General features: G+C 47.1%; 1 protein-coding gene across 1 annotated transcript; it reads left to right on the forward strand.

The window, feature by feature from the left end:
* The first annotated feature begins 2,555 nt into the window (after nucleotides 1–2,555).
* GLUL (glutamate-ammonia ligase) lies at nucleotides 2,556–20,834 on the forward strand. Its single transcript, XM_078643438.1, has 7 exons — nucleotides 2,556–2,750; nucleotides 8,709–8,892; nucleotides 9,086–9,247; nucleotides 11,513–11,659; nucleotides 13,758–13,885; nucleotides 14,465–14,664; nucleotides 19,281–20,834. The coding sequence occupies exons 2-7, from the start codon at nucleotides 8,727–8,729 to the stop codon at nucleotides 19,597–19,599; spliced, it is 1,122 nt and encodes a 373-aa protein (XP_078499564.1). The 5' UTR covers nucleotides 2,556–2,750; nucleotides 8,709–8,726; the 3' UTR covers nucleotides 19,600–20,834.
* The last annotated feature ends 326 nt before the right edge of the window (nucleotides 20,835–21,160 follow it).

The following is a 21,160-nucleotide window of genomic DNA, read 5'->3' on the forward strand; positions in this document are numbered from 1 at the left end:
CTTCTTGCTGCTGAACTGTGTTAGGAGAGTTAAGGGTGGGGACTGTGACGTTAGGGGAGGTAGGACAGGGGGTGATATGCGTGTAAGTCCGGGGGTTGGAAAGGTGCTCTTTGAGAGAGGGGAACATGTTGTCCAGTAGTTCCAGGTTCCTGTCGATCGCTTGAATTAAAACAATCCCGTTGTTGTAAATAGTGATGGTGGTTCTGCCTGGGAGGAGTTGGGACGATGTGATGGAGAGTGTTAGGCCATGTGCGGATTTCCTGGTGGTGGAGTCGGTGAATAGGGTGAGGAACACTTTTTTCCATTGCGCTCTGCGTGTGGTGTGGAAAATGATGTCGGTGTTCAAGGGTCCATTGACCGATGAGAAGTAGGTGTCGGCAAAGGGTGTTTCTGGGTGGGACCTAAGGAAGTCGTGTTTAAAGCGTTTAGTAGATTTTTTGGTGAGAGAGGAAGGGTAGTTTATTTTATATGTGTGTTTGCCAATGAGCTCCATGTTGGTATGGTAGCAGTGTAGCGCGGGGGTGGGTGAGCAGTAATGATATGCCGGAGCAAGGTGCACATGCAAGCACAACAGGTTATCTGGGTCAGAAATCAGAACATTAGTGATCTTAGAGAGCAATCAAAATATATGAGGTAGCAATCGGTGCGACCCAAGAGAAAGTGAAACTGGGTGCAGGTTACAAAAGTGAGCAAAATACAGGTAAAAATATAATATTGATATAGGAGGTAGCATTGACATTAGTGTGCGATCAAAGTATCTGAGGTAGCAATCGAAGTATATGAGGTAGTATATGAGGTAGCAGTCGGTGCGTCCCAAAGAGAAGGTGAACTGGGTGCAGGTTACAAGGATCCTATAGATGCTGTATGCACAGCACTCCTATAGATCAGTGAGTTGCACTGCCCGCACGGCACTCCTATAGATCCTGAGTTGCACTGCCCCCACAGCACTCCAATAGATCCCGAGGTGCACTGCCCCCACAGCACTCCAATAGATCCCGAGGTGCACTGCCCCCACAGCACTCCCATAGATCCTGAGGAACACTGCCCGCACAGCATTCCTATAGATCGGTGAATTGCACTGTTCGCACAGCAGTTCTATAGATCCTGAGGTGCACTGCCCGTACAGCACTCCTATAGATGCTGAGGTGTACTGCCCGTACAGCACACCTATAGATGCTGTCCGCACAGCAATTCTATAGATGCTGAGGTGTACTGCCCGTAGAGCACTCCTATAGATGATGCCTGCACAGCACTCCTATAGATCAGTGAATTGGCCTGCCCCCACAACACTCCTAAAGATGCTGAGGTGCACTGCCCGCACAGCACTCCTATAGACCAGTGAGTTGCCCTGCCCGCACAGCACTCCTATAGATGCTGAGGTGCACTGCACGCACAGCACTCCTATAGACCAGTGAGTTGCCCTGCCCCCACAGCACTCCTAAAGATGCTGAGGTGCATTGCCCCCACAGCACTCCTAAAGATGCTGAGGTGCATTGCCCGCACAGCACTCCTATAGACCAGTGAGTTGTACTGTCCCCACAGCACTCCTATAGATGCTGAGGTGCACTGCACGCACAGCACTCCTATAGACCAGTGAATTGGCCTGCCCCCACAGCACTCCTAAAGATGCTGAGGTGCATTGCCCGCACAGCACTCCTATAGACCAGTGAGTTGCCCTGCCCCCACAGCACTCCTATAGATGCTGAGGTGCACTGCCCGCACAGCACTCCTATAGACCAGTGAGTTGCCCTGCCCCCACAGCACTTCTAAAGATGCTGAGGTGTATTGCCCGCACAGCACTCCTATAGACCAGTGAGTTGCCCTGCCCCCACAGCACTCCTATAGATGCTGAGGTGCACTGCCCGCACAGCACTCCTATAGACCAGTGAGTTGCCCTGCCCCCACAGCACTTCTAAAGATGCTGAGGTGTATTGCCCGCACAGCACTCCTATAGACCAGTGAGTTGTACTGTCTGTCCCCACAGCACTCCTATAGATCCTGAGGTGCATTGCCCGCACAGCACTCATATAGATTAGTCCAGTGAGTTGCCCGTGTTGCACATCGCATACAAAGCACCATTCCTGATTGGATAATACGGCGTTATACTGTACTCAGACCACTGAGGGAGGAAAAATATGCAGCGCACTCTTATACATCGCAGTCATGCCGGCACTGCCAGTGTTACACTGCCCCCCCCCCCCCCCCCCCCCGCTGCATCGGCGAGAAGCTGGCGTCGCCCGTGCTCCGCGGGCGCACATATGGTGCACTGTAAACCCTTGGGCACTTGCATAAGCACCTCCCGAGCTCTGTTCCCGGTAGAGGTCTCTCAGTTTCCTGTTGGAGGTGCTGACGTGCTGGCGTCGCGCAGCCCCTGCTGATCTTGTTTTTCTCCTCCTCTGCCCTATATCTTCGGCTTGTTTTGTTCGTTCCTTTCTTCCTTCTCTCTTCCTGTTCTTTCTCCACCTCGGCACTCCACCCCGCCCGATGGCCGTGCCCCATGAGGCTGGCATCCCTCCAGCCATGGGACGATCACGCCGCTCGTAGCCAATCACCGAGCAGGGGGGCGGGGCCTGCGATGCCCATAAGAAGAGGCGGCTGGACAGCAGTGTTGCAGAGCAGTATGGGGCTCCCAGAAATGTACTGACAACTTCAATACCACCACTACCACCACCACCCCCCGCACCACCGACCAGGGAGACACCACCAGCCTCAACTCCACCACCGGAACCACTTGCCCGGATTCCGCACAGGTAATAATGCTGCTCGCAGGCGGCGACACTACCTGCTCCAGGTAGCTTGCATCATTCGTCTGCTCATGCAATGCACTTCAAGGGCCGGTGTTATGAATCCTTGTGCCTGCTTAAGCAATGTGTTACTTCTGTTCGTGCATGTTTCTGTCTTCTTGTTCTTTTTACGAACTAGATTCCAGTTGACCACTGAAATCTTCCCTGGGTAGAATTCCTATTAATTATGTGTGCTTTGCCCTAGGATGTTGTAAGCACGGTAGGAGTAAACAAGTGCTCCTTTCTGGCGGAGGGAGTTGCTGTCCTACAGTCGGTCTGGTCTGCCTTCTGCACAGAGACGATTTAAGGCATGGGCAAAGTGGACCCCCCCCCCCCCCCCGGGCCCCAATCTTTCAAGGTGCCCCGTGATAGAGCCAGCTCAGAAACAAATTGTTTTAAGTGCCCTTTTCCTTTCGTCACATTTTTATGTGGGTGATATGTGAGTCTAAAGAAATGTGTTTGCGTTTCATGCAAACATCCATAAGAATATTCAATGAGAAATAGGAGGGGGCACTGAGATTATTTGCAGTAATATTAGTGAACTGCTGTTGTGTGTTAAAAACACACCTCATACTATTCCTGAATGTTGATGTACAAACCATTAAGAATTTGAAAGAGGGCAGGAAAGGGGTGAAATTGGATCATAAATTCTAAGCTGTTCTGAACAGGGGACCCACAAATATGTTTCACCCTGTGCCACCGAAATCCTTAAATGCCCCTGCTTTTGCATAGGGTAGAACATAATTGGTAGTGGGAGCAGCACTTGGAAGTTCAGAAACGAATAAACTGAGCCATTTTTTTGTTCTTTGTTTAAATAGCACCTCGGCTACGTTTTGCCACATTGCGGCGCTGCAGAAGAGGTGTAAAATACACCTTCTGGTGGTGGTGTCAGAAGGCACGATTTACTCCTTGCGACATACTGGAGTATTTGTTTTCTTTACTGTGTGTGCGGGTGCAAAGTGGGGTCCCGTTAATGGGGGGGGGGGGGGAGACTTGCACTGCTCAGCGGCTTCTTCCGCGGTCCTTTTAGTTATATGCTGCTTGTCTGTTGGGGTATTGTTGGTTAATGGTCTATAAAACAACCTAGAACTAAAGCGACTCCTGTACACGGGTTCACACTGGTCTCAAGAAAATGTAGAGTTAACAAATGCCGATGTATTAATTAATATTCAATGCTTTATAGCTAGCTTTGCCTCCTTTTAAGAGATGACGCGTTATATTGGCCAGGCTGATGTAGTAAGCGCTAAGTAAAACGCAACGTCATGATGTTATGTAAGTTTATGTAACCCAGTCATCACTGTCCCATTCATTCCCGCCCACTGGCTTACTGAGCAGGACTCAGCCTGTGAACTTAAGCACCGGCTTCTTGCTGCGCCACGTTTCTGGTGCAAATAGTTCTTTTTGAAGATATATTTAAATTTGAGAAAACTGTACACAGGTTACGACCCTTTGGCTTTATAGGAGGTGCTGGAGTCTCCCGGGAGACTGACTCGTGCTGTAAATGAGTGGCACAGTCAGTCCTCGGCACTTGTTTTTGTTGCAAGAGACAGTACCGGTGCCTTCCAGTAGGGTGCTACTCTTTTAGGCGACAAAGAGAACTACTTCAGTCTGAGGGAAGTTATCGTACTTCTCAGCAAACCTACAATGAATGCTTTCAGCCGGAGAGAACAGCAGACCTACAATACTCTCAGTGGGAGAGTAACTGCACTCCTCAGCAGACCTGCACTGTTTTCAGTGGGAGGGTACTGGCACTTCTCAGGAGACCTGCAATGCTTTCATTGGGAGGGTACTGGCACTTCTCAGCAGACCTGCAATGCTTTCATTGGGAGGGTACTGGCACTTCTCAGCAGACCTGCAATGCTTTCATTGGGAGGGTACTGGCACTTCTCAGCAGACCTGCAATGCTTTCAGTGGGAGGGTACTGGCACTTCTCAGGAGACCTGCAATGCTTTCAGCACAAAAGCTCTTCCTCAGGAGACCATCAAACATTTCAGGGGAGGATGCCTTCATTTCTCAGAAGTGGCTCTCATTTCAATAGGCAGCACAGTACATACCGAACTCCCCCCAGGGGCGTTCTCACGTTTTACTGCAATGTGTGATCTTTCTGTTTGAAATGTTTAAAAGAAAACATAGAGCCGGGCACAGGCTAATCCCGCCCTGGCACAAACACCCCACCCCTCCCTCCGCACGGGACACAGGGTTTCCGGGGGGAACTTGGCAAGCCGCGTCCAGGTGTGCTGCACTGCACAGGTGACTGCTTGTCGGAAAATAACACAAATACCAATTTAGCTGAACTGCTTGTTCCTTCAACTGTTCGAACCGAGGGGCGCATATTCTGTGCTTTAAATCACAATTTCAAAACTCGTGGTTTCAGTATCTAAAAAGGCAACGAGCAAAGATTGTAGATATACTTTCCATATAGCGCTCCCTCTCGCAGTGCATTAATCCGCCTCTAGGTGCTTACTTTTTATTATACCTCACCGGCACTGCGCCCTTTTATTGGCCACCCATCTCAAGGTAGACTCGCCTTTCGCCTTTCAAACCAGAATTAATGATCCTCATCTTATCACTCTGAGAACAATGAAGGGCTAAACCTGCCCTTGTTTAATGCTTCGCCTTCTGCAGGCGCCAGGACCATCCAGCTATCCCTGAGGTTGCTTGCATGAACTAAGGGGACATATTAAACCGATGTGATCTATTTAGATTATGTAGCGGGAAGAAACGAGGTGGATTTTGGAAACGGAGAAGATAAAGCGTGGAGGGGGCGGACGTGGATGTGGAGGTGCATGGGTGAGGGCGAGCAGCGGATCCCTCGCGAGAAAATGGTGGTATGTTGCGAGAGAAGTGGGTATAGTATACCTGTGTGGGAAATGACGGCTTTGATTGATACTGGGGTCCTGATAGAGGGTGCTGTTTTCACTTGCCATGGTTCATTTATACTTTTTGAGGTTTCTTATATATTTGCATCTTTACATTTTATTCCTACACCCGTAATGTGTGGGGGGTAGTGGCAGAGAGGCAGGAGGCGTGGTAATGCTCATTTTAGGATTGGCAGGGGTGCCAGGAGAGGGTCTGGCAGGCAGGCACAATCATGAGCTCCATGATGCTATACAGCATCATAAAGCGATTCGCAGAAGCCCTCGAACGACGCTTTGCCAATCACCGGGTAACATTCCATTCCGCTGTGCTTGGTTCGTCTGGTTGCCTCGTCCCCGTTTGGACACCGCATATAGAGAGCGCCATCTTCCTTCGGGTCGCTCACAACAGTAGTAACTTTGTTTGCAGAGCTGGTGGTGTATGTGGAGGCGGGGTGGAGGAGTGATAGCGTGGTGGGGTGTGGAGCCAAACGGGGCCTTTCTAGCCTTCTAACTTATGCTTCCGCTGTACTCTTAGGAACAGGAACGGCTCCCTCTAATCAACAGTGTACCCCAGTATGTGGTCTGTACCCTGCACCGCTGAGATCCTCTGCATCTTAATGTTTGCTGTCCCTCCAGTCTCTACCACGTGCCCTGGGGCGACCTACATACCAGTACTCTGCACCTCTGAGATACCCTGCATCTTAATGCTTTCTGTCCCCCCAGCTCTCTGGATCTACATATAATTGCTAGGGTTGGACTTAGCCTGCCCCAGCGCCTCTTGGTTCTGTGACTCCGCCCATAATAAACTACTTTTGGGATTCCACATTCTGTCCCCATATTTTGCTCTTGTAGTCCGCACATGTAACATCTACCCTTAGCGTGAACCTCTGGAGCCCCGTGTGACTTTGTGTAACCTGATGCCGGAAGCTGGACCTGCCTCCTGGATTCCTACTGGCTGCCCTGGTTCAACAGGCAGAGCCGGGGCGGCTAGTCTGCTTGCCCCGAGGCAATGTTTACTAATGGGGGTCCTTGGGTCGTGTGTGTGCCATCACTCAAGCTAGGCTTTCTCCACAGCAACAACGTCAACTGCACCTCAGGAACAGGAGACACTGCTTTGTGGTGAAGCCCAACCCCCTGGCACGTCTTATGTTGGATGTATGACGTAACGACAATGCACGGAAATCTCGACCGGTTTCCTCTATCCACTACACCCACTCTCCCAAAAGGCGACTAACGGAGTGCCTATAACCGGAGAAGCTGCACCCCACCCCGCGTCGCCTGCGCGCGAGGGACCTGTCTGGTAAACAAATAGGAGCAGCCGACCGAATGCACGCCGCGCGCCTCTGCTGAGGGGTCACCATGGAAACCCGCTCCAGGATGTTCTGAGGCCTTCCAGACTTAACACATATCTGCTCTTCCTGTTTGGAAGTGTTTCTCGTACTACCAGTAGGAAGGTGCACAAGTGACTACGGTTAATGTGCACTTTTAATACCATCTGCAGCACTGAAGCCCTCTAATGCGGCTGCCGTCTTCTCACATTTCCTCCCAGATCAGGGTACCAGCGCTTACCTGAGATTCGTTCTCCAGGAGGGCCTCGTCCTGTCCTTCCTTCATCACAGGCCGCTCCAGACCTGCTGTCAGAGGGCTCGTGCCCTCTACTGTCCCGCAGACACTCGAAGGCCAGGCACCGGAAGCTCACTCCCTCTCAGAGGCCTCAGCCTCCCTCACAGATACTCCCATGGACCCAGGAAACGCGTTCACTTCTCTCAATGACCTCTGGCTCTCGCCTCCACCACAGAGATTCTCCCACAAGGCGGCGCGCCTACTGTTTTTGGGGTGCCTGAGTCTCCCACCTTTTCACGAACACTGCAATGAGGGAAGGGAGATCCTTTCCTGCTCTGCAGGGACCTCAGTGCCTGTCCTCCTCATTCACACTCCCATGGGAGATCATTGCTCTTAGAAGGCCTCAAAGGTACATAATCACTCTTTCTTCTTCTCACAGTCAGGCCGTGCACTACAGGCCCGACTTACACTGCACAGGTGTGCCAGGTCACACCCAGGTTGCTGAGTGGGCAGACTAAGCAGTTTTGAAAGGCTTTCTTGCATTGCGACGAGACCCTGGGATCTATGCAGGGCCGGCGCTAGGCGTGGGCAGCTGCCCAGGGCCTCACACTCAGCCCACCAGCATGGTGCGCTGCACCGGTGCAACACACCACCAGCCTTCTTGTGTCCCTGTCGATCCCATTGAAGAAAGGTGTCTGTTTGCAATTGGGCTTACAGGAGGGGGGTGTCCTCCCTGGGCCTCTCAGGGATGGTATGGGGAGGCCTAGAGGAGGGGGGGGGGGCACTAAATATTGTGCCAGTTGCAAGGAGACGCATTTTGTCCTGCAATTAAGCCTCCATCTAGCTGTCCATTGAGAGACACTGCGGGACACCCACTGTCATGTCAGCACCTTACGGTCTGCTCAGTTTTAACTCTCAGCCCCCAAGCTGTTCACACACCATCAGCCGATATGAGCTGTGAAAGAGGTGATTGTAGGTGGCAGAGAGGCAAGCTGCGGCCCAGGCGGAGTCGGCACAAAGCAGCTTCTGGAGCCCTGAAGGTGTCACTTATGTAAATTAGAGAGGCCTCGCACATTCCTCTTCGTCCAGGGCCCCAAAAATCCTAGAACCGGCCAGGATCTATGTACAGGTGGTGTGGGCCATAAGTCAAAAAGGGTGCTCCACAAGAGGTGAGTGCCTATGAACGACAGTCTGGGCTTGGAATGAAAAAGCCACCCTGACTTGGGTGCGAAAAAAGATATGAAACTACACACCCTTTCACTCACTCTGGCCTCTTATGAGGCTACAGTCCAAGCCCATTCACTCTTTTGCCTCTCATGAGGCTGCACTACAAAAACATGGTCAGAGCATTGGCGGTGACCTGCGTTCCTTTTCTATTGTCGTGCCTCTTATCTGTCTAAGCTTTGTTGCACATTGTGTGAGTTTACTTTGTATTTTTGCAGTGTAAGGTTCGCTATCATTCATGCTACAAAATATTGACAGTGCTCCTGTCTTTCATCCACAGGACCCTCCATCTTGAAACATGGCGTTGTCCGTGAGTTCCAAGCTGAGCAAGGCCGTCAAGCAGATGTACCTGGATCTCCCACAGGGGGATAAGGTGCAGGCCATGTACATCTGGATCGACGGTAGTGGCGAAGGACTGCGCTGCAAGACCAAGACACTGGACTGCGAGCCCAAGACCATTGCAGGTAAGGCCACAACTAGTACTGATCCTTCCAAGGAAACAAGCAGGTATTTAGCAGGTCAAAATAACAAACAGAAGCTTATTACCCCTTAAGGCTTGGGAGCAAATGGTTCATAATTTTGTCTCCAGCCAGTTTCCTCAGGGGTGCACTAATCGCATCACACCGGCTGACCTTGCTCTTTCTTTCCCTGGCCTAGATCTCCCCGAGTGGAACTTTGACGGCTCAAGCACTGACCAGTCCGAAGGCTCCAACAGTGACATGTTCCTTCTTCCTGTTGCCATGTTCCGAGACCCCTTTCGCAAGGACCCCAACAAGCTGATCCTCTGTGAAGTCTTCAAATATAACCACACGCTAGCAGGTAGGTGACGGCGTACTCAGTGGGGTTCTTTGTCTACAACCTTCCCCATGACTCTTCTGTTGCGCCTGGAGATTAAACTGGAGCACTGGCTTTGCGGTGGCGGGGCAGGAGTGATGCTTAGTATGAAGGTCATGGGTGCCATCTTTGGTATCTCAACCCTTAGATTGGGACTGCACTGGGTACCACATCCAACATACATCTTGAAACAATTCGGGCACAGCCCCTACATGTGCAACACTGTATCATATCTGTCAACCTCGATTGTGGTGCATATAATCACAATCCACTGGCAGAACAATGATCAACAAACCATCCAGCTGAAAAAAAACAGAAAGAAAATTCCGTTGGTTGATCCACCCACACACACAAGACTGTGCAAAGATCTTTACCAAGGTCAAATCCATTTTACCTTCACATTAACTTACACAAAATGCATCAAAACACAGAACGAACTCTTAACCATACACAATTAACATTCACAATCAAATGATACTCCCTGAACCTTACGGAAGGGCACCCAGGGCATGAAAGCACTATTGTACCATGCCAATTTTAGTTGGCGCTACAAAAGTGTCAATAAAATATAACTTAAAACATGTATCTTCATGTAACTTTGCCACATACTACATCCTCATGCTCACAGAAACATGGTTAAATAATTCCCCCCATCCCATTCTGGACATTTTTATTCTCCTCCCCTCCTCCCCAACACACGTCATCATTAAACTAGACCACTGAGGTCATTCGGGGGTGGCTTAGCCTGTATATACAGATCCTCTCTCTCTGTGAAACAGTCATACGCTAGGTCTTTGCCCTCTTGTGAATACATCAAGGTTGATAATCTCCACCTACAGCTCAAAGTGATCCCTCCATACGTTTTATCACCCACCAGGTGAAAAGCGCACATTCATCCAACAGGTCATGGAGGTTATATCCTCTAACAACGACGAATGCAATAACCAGGTTTTCATTGGACACTTCAACATTCACTGGAAGGAATCCAATGACCTGCTCGTGGATAGTCCCAAATCCTTCCTCCTGGACTTCGACCTCATCCAAACTTGTAACAGCCTGACCCATTAGAAAGGTGCCACCCTGAACCTAATCTTTCAAATGAGAACACCTTACAGGTTGATTCTATTCTCCTGTGCAATTGGACTGATCACCACTGCATCACCTTCTTCTAAAACATAAAGGCAATCACTACCAAGGGCCAACCAAAGAAAGCTTAACACTGACCACTATATCAAATCCATGTCCAAATTTATGGACACCCACGCCCCTAAACAACTAAAAAGAATCTCTTAAAAGTTACAACCCCTGGTTCATTTGTAATCTGAACGAAGAGTGACAACACCTCGGACGTGCAGAAAGAGCATGAAGACACACCCCCTTCTTGGCCAGCCTCATCCTTATGTCAAATTATGTCAAATTCGCACCACCTGCAATAACAACATTAGGAACTCTGAAGCAACGTTCTTCCAAAATCAATTAGACAAAGCATCAAATCGACCGAAAAAATGGTTTGAAATTATCAGAACCAATTAACCTGTAAAATAATCCCACTTCCACCAACACCAAAGCACTCCCTAACTGTAAAACCTTTGCCACCTTCTTTGATGAGAAAACCACTCAATACTATAACAGAATCCAGATTGCTTTTGAACTACTTCTACACAAACCCCTCCTAACCATGCCCCATTCGATCTTCACGCATGCCCAAATAATCCCCCCATGGCCCCCAAAAGGACGCCTCCTGGACTGGCTTCAAGACCCTTGATGAGACTGGCATTCTTAAATCAATTAACCTCCTTGAAATACTCCAACCACTTCAATGATTCACTCCCATCCAAACTCCTAAATGAACCCGTTCACCTCCCACTCCCACAATGGACTGATAATTAATACCTACCTCACCAAAGGCCCCTTACCCTACTACCTCAAAAGTGGCAGGTCACCCCTATCCTAAAGAAACCCAACTCCAACGAATCCGACCCAAACAATTACCGCCCCATCTCCAACATCCTTACTTTGGCTAAAGTCTTTGAGAAATGTGTGCACTTATAAATAAGTTAATTGACTGTTGCCCCAAGCTTAATCCATGGCTTTATACAAGTCTCCCTTCTTTCCACTGTTAATAGTCTGCGGCTGATGGTCAACAAGCACTTTATCCGGGTGGGTGTGGGGGGGGATCCGCTTACTGGAGGATGCACAGTTCTTCTCTTCCCTTTGTAATTAATGTAAGAACCGTCTCTTTTTTTTCAGAGACAAATCTCAGACATAGCTGCAAAAAGATCATGGACATGGTGCCAAATGAGCACCCCTGGTTCGGCATGGAACAAGAGTACACACTTCTGGGAACCGACGGGCATCCTTTTGGCTGGCCATCCAATGGCTTCCCAGGACCCCAGGGTAAGAATCCTGGATCGGAGCGACTAAGGAGAACATAGGTTCAGTTCTGAACTAGGTTCAGGTCATGGAGAACAGGTTCAGTTCTGTGGGACAGGGGTGCCATCACGGGAGGGCACTCTACAGTCACTCATTCTTGTGCCACTGAGGTCTTATTTCTAGATGCGGAAGACCCGATGAATCCATTGCAGAGACAATTATTCCAGGGGCTTCTCGCATCAGTTTCTTTCAGTAGGGGAGCTGCACATGACATGGGCGCCAGACTGATGGGTTGGAAGCTCTTCACACATTTAGTGCAGTAGAAATTCTAGGACCACAGGGAAAAAAAATGACAGCAAAGAATGATATGAGTGGCATTTTATTGACGCTTGGACATAAGAAGCGCTGCAAAGTTTGCACTCTAGATCACCACCCACTAACAGGAAGTGATATTTGAGAAGTCGGAGGTTGACAGAGGGTACACGGTATGTAGTAGACTAGCTCCACGTTAGTAGGCCATCCATGTATGTAGACTGGGGAATACATAAAGAAAAAACTGAAACTGTCTTTGTGTGCCACCTCCTTGGTCTCTACTGCGGGGACATTTTAGTGAGATGCTCTACAATAGTGATAGGTACCGTACATTCATGTCTCAACTCTACATGGAAAATATTTTTTTAAATGTACCTGTGATCATGGTGGACTCCACCCACAGTCAACGCTAATATACATTTGTTCATAAAAACAATATGCTTTGTCAAGCCCAACCTCTAGCTGGCAGAAGAATGAACAGCATGTGGATCTAGAATAGTTGGAAGATACACAATTATTGTTGCTCAAGCTGAGCCTGCACTTAAAGGACCCATGGTGGATTAGGTCACTGTCACGTACACTGCATTGTCCCAAGTGCAAAAAGGTGCAAAATGCTTCGTGCTTCCAGTCCATGGTTTATGATCCTTTCAGTTCATGCCTTATCCTCACTGCTGGAACAGCCCAGGGGGTAGCTATGTCCTCAACTTTTGGATCTGGGCCGCAGATATCTACGTACTCCTTTTTAGCGAAGGTATATGAAGGGGGGGGGGTTGAGTGCAAAACAATCCCCCCAACAGAGGTGTCTCCCTTAGATATTGAGGACTTGTGTCCTCTGCACTGTAGAACAGCCCCCGAAATGTTTCGTCTGTTCGGATCTTCTTATTCAGTCAGTAACTTTAGGGAGCACGTAGTCTCCTTCAGGGCATACCTCCTCTTATTGTTCTTCACAAACAGCAAAGGCTCACACATGTTAAATCATGGATGTGTGCAGCTGCGTGATCTGATCTTTTAGGCTGTTTCTTCTGTGTCCGAAATAGTAAGAAACCTCCCTATCCTTTTAAAGAATTGACAACCATGTTAATTTGTGGCTGGTTTGAGGCAAGAAATGGCGGTTAATCTCGTTGGGTTTTTTAGCGAATTATATCATGCTTATAGATTTGCTGTGTTTCCACAAGAGCTAACGCTTCTAAAACTGTTGTTGTGATTGCCTTCATTTGTTTTGTTCGCTAAGGTTGCGCGGATTTTGTGCCGCACTCTTACTTATGCATTTTGCTTAGTAGTAAATGCTTAGAAAATAACCTCCTTACTTGTGTACAGTCTTGCATGTGTGTAGATGAACTTATCATTATATATCCTATCATATCATAAATGGGGTTTTTTTTATACAGGGTTTCTTTGCAAAACTGCAGAGCCCAGATCTAGGTTTCGTGGGTGAAATGCTTCTAAATTGACATATAGGGCCTGGTTTAGATCTCTGCGGAAGGGTTACTCTGTCACAACGGTGAAGGATATCCGGTTTTCCGAAATATAAATCTCTGGTTATAAGGGAATTTATATTTCGGGGACAGGATATCCATCACTGTTGTTACAGAGTAACCCGTCCGCTGAGATCGAAATCAGGCCCATGGTTAGCTTGCTCAGGTAGAGTGGCTAATGTCTTTGCAAAGAGCAAGTATGTTTCTCAAGTACAGTGGGGAAGCCACAGGAATAAGCTAGGAATTCCTGGATATGTTGTGGTCCTGTAGAAGTAGGTGATGCCCAGAGACTTCCCTAACTTGTGCTTTTGCATTTTTTTTATCCATCTCTGCAGGACCATACTACTGTGGTGTTGGGGCAGACAAGGCCTACGGCAGGGATATTGTAGAGGCTCACTACCGTGCCTGCCTGTACGCCGGGGTGAAGATTGCAGGAACAAACGCCGAAGTCATGCCAGCACAGGTGAGCAGCTCTATGAGACTCTGTTTGTCATCAGGGCACGCCGGAATTGGTGGGGGCCGGTTTTGGAGCAATGGGGGCCCTTTTTTGTTACTGGGGGCTGGTTTTGCGGCAGTGCTACAATATCTGCCCCCCTGTAACAAGTGCAGCAGCAGTGCTTCCCACCAGTATTGCCCTAAGGGTCTCTGTTAGTACTGACACCCTGGTGTAGGAGACCTCACTACTGGTCCCAGAGTGCACTGCAGTAAAAGCTCCTATTGCTGCAATCCAGTTGGTGCCAGAGGGCACTACCGAGGAAGCTCACATTGCTGGAGTCCTGAGTCTGCTGGAGAAGCTCAGAGAGGAACTCTGCTAGCACTGACACTCTTCTGCAGGAGCTCACACTGCTGGGGTCATTTAGGTCCCAGAGGGCATTGCTGAGGAAGCTCACACTGCTGGAGTCCTGTAGCACTGACATTTGCTGGAGAAGCTCATAATACCGAGAACCCATAGGGCAGCTCATGCCAGCTGGCCTCAGCTGTGCAGTGGTTGACAGGTCTGGGTAGGTGGAGTGACGGAGTTTGTTGTGTTTTTTCTCTGTAGTGGGAGTTCCAAGTTGGCCCCTGCGAAGGAATCGATATGGGAGATCACCTCTGGATGGCGCGTTTTATTCTGCACCGAGTGTGTGAAGACTTTGGCATTCTCGTTTCCTTTGACCCCAAGCCCATCTCCGGCAACTGGAATGGAGCAGGGTGCCACACGAACTTCAGCACCCAAGCCATGAGGGACGAAGGCGGGCTCAAGTAAGTACCAACCTGCATCTGGGCAAGAGGGATTGCGTTCTCGTTCTATCCACATATTTTGCCACATGCAGAACAAGCCCAAGAGAGTTAGTAGGCCTCTGGCATCCTCGACTAAGAGGCTGTGCCAAACGAATTTTAATTCAAGAGAAGTGACAAAGAGCAGCAGGACATGAGTAAGCTACAAATAGCAGCCTGTTGTACTACTAACCTTAAAACGACCTGCCCTCTAATGTAAGAACACTGGGTTGCTGACACAAGCTTTTAAAACCATGTCTGAGCCATTAAACACCATAGTTAGTTGCCAGTTTGCCAGTCAGAACATATTTAACCCATTTGGCTGTTTGGGTGGTTTTGATCGGCTTGGAAGTAGCAGTGTAGCAAACATGCATGATTTAATTACATATTTAATTTTGAGCACTACTGAAGAAAACTCAATAATCAGAGACGTTTTAAGGCACGGGCATAGTGAGCAATTGCCCAGGGCCCCCACCTTCCACGGGCCTCTCTGGGAAAGTGAGCCACCTCTCTAGCTCACATCTGCCTATTCCTCCATCTCAGCCTTTAACATGTTCAATATTGTTCGGCATCATGGAGCCTGAATTATCAGAAAATTGATAGCAAAATAAAAAACTATTCTGGACAGAGGCACCTAAAGTGTGACTTGCCCAAGGCCCGAAATACTTAAGATGAGCCCGAATAAGTGCTGGAAACAGTTTTTGCAATATTAATGATAAAATCATTGTATAGGCATGATGATGTTTGGGGTTAAGGTTGTTTTAAGGAGTAGCTTACAGTACAGGGTAAGGTTAAGGGTTAGGGTTCGGTCTGTGACTCAGACTGATTTAGGTGAGGAAATCAGGACCGCCCGACAGACTGACTGCGGTCCTGACATAGGTATTATGACGTGACCACTACCGTGGCGGTCACAATGCCTATCTTTTGTATTGCTCTCTTTAAAAAGTGGGGTTATGTCCGATAATGTGGCCGGGTAGGACAGTATTCAAGTAGAAAGAAGAAGAGGACCCGGTCACTGATTTTGCTTAGATATGTATTTTTATTTTAAATAGATGGAAAAGAAAGATTGCATCAATTTACATAATTCTGACAGTCCGAAGATTTACTCACTGTCCTACACACAGACACATATATTTACAAGTGACTACAAACATACATTACTATAAATAACAGAAAAAATTAAACATGTATAACAATTCCAAACAGACAATATTCAACAAATAAATTGCTTTTTTGTGGAAGTACCCTGTCCACTATTTCTGTATCAGGCCACTAGCATGCAGTTATTTTTCTATATTTTGGCCTGATAGCGCAAAGGCAAATATTGCAATAGGCATTCAATTATGTTTGATTGTGTAAAGAACAAAGCCTTATGCGCAACAAAAAGACATTCGGATTTGAGACGAATGAAAAGCCTGTAAGCCGACGCGTTTCTGAGCCTGTCTCTCTACTTGTTCAGGCTCTTCCTCAGGGCTTCGGAGCTGGGTACCTATGTAAATATAAGTAAAGGGCATATTAGGCTTGGGACCCTTACTTATGTTGTCCCTAGCGTAATTAAGCATACATTATTTTTACCTTGTTGCTCAATTTGACAATTTAGTTGGTCGTGTGTTCAATCTCTTGGAGGACTCCTTGTATTCTGCAATGAAAGCAGTGATATAATGTCTGTCTCCTAGTGATGTTTTGTAACACTATTTGTTCAGAACTTTCAGAGCTTCACTCACGTGATTTCGAGGCAAGGCGTTTTCTACTAAGTTGTGGATTTCAGTTTATAAAGTTGACTGGCGCCGAGGCTGAAATGTCAACAAACGTGTGTTTTAAGGAATGATCGATCTTTTAAAAGTAAAGTGTATTTTTCACATTAGTCCACAGGCAACTGATTGTATCTGCACTTACTTCTTAATGTTCAGTTTAGAGCGGAGCGCCTGGCTTGTCAGGATTTGGGACGCCACCTCTTGTCTTTTGTGTGTTATCGGCGCTGCAAAGTTTAAATGGCGTTGTATTTTAGTGGGACATAAATCTAATCGTCCAAAGTGTTTTGAGATTTTTAATAAAGTGAACACCTACTTGCACTCTGTTTCTCGGTGTGCCAGACGCCAAGCCTCGGCTAAACGGGGCGTTACTCGTTCTGGTGTCAGTGGAGAGGAACTGAGGAACAACTAAAAGAATTTTATGAATGGCTGAACAACAGACACCCTGGCATAAAATTCAGCATGACCAGCAGCAACACTCGCTTAACTTTTTTGGATGTGGAAGTGTTTCAAGAAGATGGTAAGCTAGTCACCACCCTCCATCGTAAACAAACTGACAAAAACACAATTCTACACTACCAAAGCTTCCACCCGAAAAGTTTGAAATCAAACTTACCCTACAGCCAATTGTTACGAATTAGACGTAATTGTTCGAGGAAAGAGGACTACGCCAGTCAACTTTATAAACTGAAATCCACAACTTAGTAGAAAACGCCTTGCCTGGAAATCACGTGAGTGAAGCTCTGAAAGTTCTGAACAAATAGTGTTACAAAACATCACTAGGAGACAGACATTATATCACTGCTTTCATTGCAGAATACAAGGAGTCCTCCAAGAGATTGAACACACGACCAACTAAATTGTCAAATTGAGCAACAAGGTAAAAATAATGTATGCTTAATTACGCTAGTGACAACATAAGTAAGGGTCCCAAGCCTAATATGCCCTTTACTTATATTTACATAGGTACCCAGCCCCGAAGCCCTGAGGAAGAGCCTGAACAAGTAGAGAGACAGGCTCAGAAACGCGTCGGCTTACAGGCTTTTCATTCGTCTCAAATCCGAATGTCTTTTTGTTGCGCATAAGGCTTTGTTCTTTACACAATCAAACATAATTGAATGCCTATTGCAATATTTGCCTTTGCGCTATCAGGCCAAAATATAGAAAAATAACTGCATGCTAGTGGCCTGATACAGAAATAGTGGACAGGGTACTTCCACAAAAAAGCAATTTATTTGTTGAATATTGTCTGTTTGGAATTGTTATAAATGTTTATTTTTTTCTGTTATTTATAGTAATGTATGTTTGTAGTCACTTGTAAATATATGTGTCTGTGTGTAGGACAGTGAGTACATCTTCGGACTGTCAGAATTATGTAAATTGATGCAATCTTTCTTTTCCATCTATTTAAAATAAAAATACATATCTAAGGATTAAATACCTTAGTGTATGACTCTGCTCTAAATAAAAAAGATAGCAGAAGCAAAATCAGTGATCGGGTCCTCTTCTTCTTTCTACTTCTATCTTTTGTATTGCAGCGGGTGCTGCTGGCTGCAGTACATGCCGCAATACAGAAAAAGGGCACTTGACATATCCCTGCACTGTGTGCCAGGCACCGTGCAGTGCCTACCACATGGTGCAGGCACATTAAGGGGGCACCATAGGAGCCCCCCAATGCCCACATTGAATGGACATGGGGGAAGGAGGGCCTGCTACAGGCCCCCAATGTCCCTTTCCGCCAGCCATTCCATGGCGGATGAGCAGCCATGAAAAAGCTGGCGGGGAGGGACATCGTAATACATACATACACACACCACCGCCTGGTAGGCACCTCCACCACTTTAGGGATTGCGAAGTCCACTGCTGCACCGGCAGGCTCGATGGATGCAAGACGGTCAGTGTTTCCAAGCGCCATAATAATCCGCCCCTTAGAGTTTGGCAGACAAATTACTCCAGGGTGACGTTAAGTGAGAGAGTAACCACTTTGCTGAACTGAAAATCAGGCCATAAGTGTTCAAGTCCGGGTTGGGTAATGTTACAAATTATTTAAAATGTACTCGGAGTGGGGGCTTTTTCCCACCTCGTGCTATTAGCTGTTGGGTGTCCGATTCCATGTTTCATGAAGTACTTCCAGTGAAATGCATGAGGGAGCAAGAGGACTATTTTATATCTGAATGCCTCCCTCTTCACACTGTTAGTCACAGATAATTCTTTATGTCCTATGCGTATTTTATGTGGAAAGTACATCTTATTTACTTTTTTTCAACATTTGGAAAACCTGTAAGCCATGCTTTAATGTGATAAAACAACAAATACCTGTGGTTAATTGTGTTGCCACTTTAAAGCAAGGCCTACTGACTTTGCCAGTGCTTGTGGTTTAGGTTTATGTTTATAGTTATGGTTGCGTTTAAGATTAGGGCCCAATAAGGGCAGGATACGTGTTTTTCCCTATAATTTCTTGCTCTGCTATTTATTATAATAATTACATCCTAATGTCAATGCAACATGACATGCATCTTGCTTCCCCGTAATCACTTCTTCATAAATGTATTTTTTTATTGTTGCATTTCTATTATTGAGTCAACCCCCCACCCCCAATAAATAAAAAGCCCATAATACCAAGTAATGGGAGTAGAAGTCTAGGTCTGAAAAATGTGACTTTATTAGCCAATGTTGTGAGTGAGAGGAGCTTAGAGCCTTAGAGGGAGAGACTGCCAGCTGTGAAGGAAAGGGGAAAGGTACTGCACAAAACACCAGTGTGATGCTGGTGGCACATCATTTGTTAGCCACATTTATCAAGCTGCCTCTTTAAACCCTAAAACCATCGCTGATTTTGCTCCTTTTTTTTAGGGTCATTGAGGAGTCAATTGAAAGACTGGCCAAACGTCACGAGTTCCACATCCGCAGCTACGACCCCAAGGGGGGGTCCGACAATGCCAGACGCCTCACCGGCTTCCATGAGACCTCCAGCATTCATGAGTTTTCCGCCGGAGTAGCCAACCGTGGTGCCAGCATCCGCATCCCCAGAGCTGTGGGGCAAGAAGGAAAAGGCTATTTTGAGGACCGTCGCCCATCGGCCAACTGCGACCCATACCCTGTGACCGAGGCGCTGATCCGCACTTGTGTCCTGAAAGAAACCGGAGACCAGGTTGTGGAGTACAAGAACTAAGCGGATTGCACCTCAGATTCCCAGTTCAAAACCACTCTTCCCCTCATTCAACATCTAGTTGAACAACGTCTGATCTACTTGAGAGGGAAAGTGAGAATTATAATTGGACATTTGTCAAAGGGGGTCCTAGCAATCAGGGTTGGGAGCTAAATTTGAGGAAGCTGCAAAGAGCGGAAACAAACCACTGGCCTTTCTACTTTAGGTTTAGTGAGGCTAATTCTTGCACCTATACGGGACCCAGATGAAGCCCACATTCTATCGTAAGATTCTTTAGGGGACACCTCCCTCCCCCGCTGCTGTTTTCCCACCCCCTCCTGCACACAATCCATGGGCACAAATTCTGGAGCTAGCAAAGGACGCCCATGGAACAGGAGGGATGGACAGGGGAGGGAAGAGACTGTAGAATGGCCAGCTTCACGGGTAGACCCAAGGTGGAGGGTAAAGCAAGAATTGCCAATGCAGTAAAGAAGCGTAACCACTTCTACTCCTTTTTTTTTTTTGTGGATGGGTCATCTCTTATTTGCCCTTTTGGCATCAGGTGAACGGATACGGGGGGGAAAATTGTCACTAAGACATTTGAAGAAAAAATATAAAGCACAAGAAATGTCTAAAGGGGGCACACTAGGACCAAGTCTTCATGGTATCACTTTTATTCTCAGTGACATACCCTCTTTCTAACAAAACAGCTCCGTAGTATTTTTATATTTATATGTAAAAAAGAGTCAAAAGATTATATATATGTACAAAAGCAAAAACTATTAGTTCCGACGGATGCTAGAAAGTTAAAGAGGACATGGGTTGGGCAACAGTCATCAGTGGAGGCTACAGTCGTCTCACAGTCTTGTCTCCTCGAGTGAGCATTTGGATCTCTGTTATTGCTTTTTCGTTGTTTTTTTAGGAGAATACCCTGGGACTAGGAAGGGTTTTACCTCCCTTGGCCACCCTGTTCGATCATCTCAATGTGGGTTGTTTTGTTTTGCGACAGCCCCTTGGGGTGCAGTCTGTGCATGTACTGTATGCCCTGGTGAGGTCATCACCCCAGTGTCTCTCCTGTAAGTAGGATGCCTTCAATTAGGGGGCAATAAGGCGGGTCTCTTAAATATGTCTGTGTTGGGTTTTCAAAAGTTCTACACATACTACCTAGACAGCTCAGTTCAAGGTACAAGGGTCTTCCTTCTGAATTGTTCTGAATAAAATGGATTCTTTTTTATAATAAAACAAATTTTCACACACTATCCGGGATCCTGTGATGTTAACGGTGGGAAGAGGAATAGTAGGAGAGATTTTGCAGGTTTTAAGTCTTTCCAACATTTGAATATTTATGACGATTCCATGGACTTCCTGTGTTTTCAAATGATTTGAGCATTTCCATCCATCACCTTGTGATTTAAGTGGAATGTGTATGCCCAGTTCTAGCCATCAAAGTCTCTGTGCCGTAGGGTCTCAAGCTACATGTCACCCTTGAAGCCCATCGGGGCAAAATACATCTGCGGTTGTTTGCTGAATGGATGTGGTCTAGAAGTTCAAGAGGAGTTGAATGTCCCTTGCTCCATGAAATAAA

The sequence above is a fragment of the Lissotriton helveticus genome, chromosome 1_1 (assembly GCF_964261635.1).
Source record: "Lissotriton helveticus chromosome 1_1, aLisHel1.1, whole genome shotgun sequence".
NCBI lineage: Eukaryota > Metazoa > Chordata > Amphibia > Caudata > Salamandridae > Lissotriton > Lissotriton helveticus.

What these genes read in the sequence shown, in the direction of transcription:
- GLUL (XM_078643438.1), top strand. Translation starts at nt 8,727, where the DNA reads ATGGCGTTGTCCGTGAGTTCCAAGCTGAGCAAGGCCGTCAAGCAGATG. An exon ending in TGGCTTCCCAGGACCCCAGG is followed by an intron (nt 11,660 to 13,757) that starts GTAAGAATCCTG and finishes CCATCTCTGCAG; the next exon opens with GACCATACTACTGTGGTGTT. An exon ending in CCGAAGTCATGCCAGCACAG is followed by an intron (nt 13,886 to 14,464) that starts GTGAGCAGCTCT and finishes TTTTCTCTGTAG; the next exon opens with TGGGAGTTCCAAGTTGGCCC.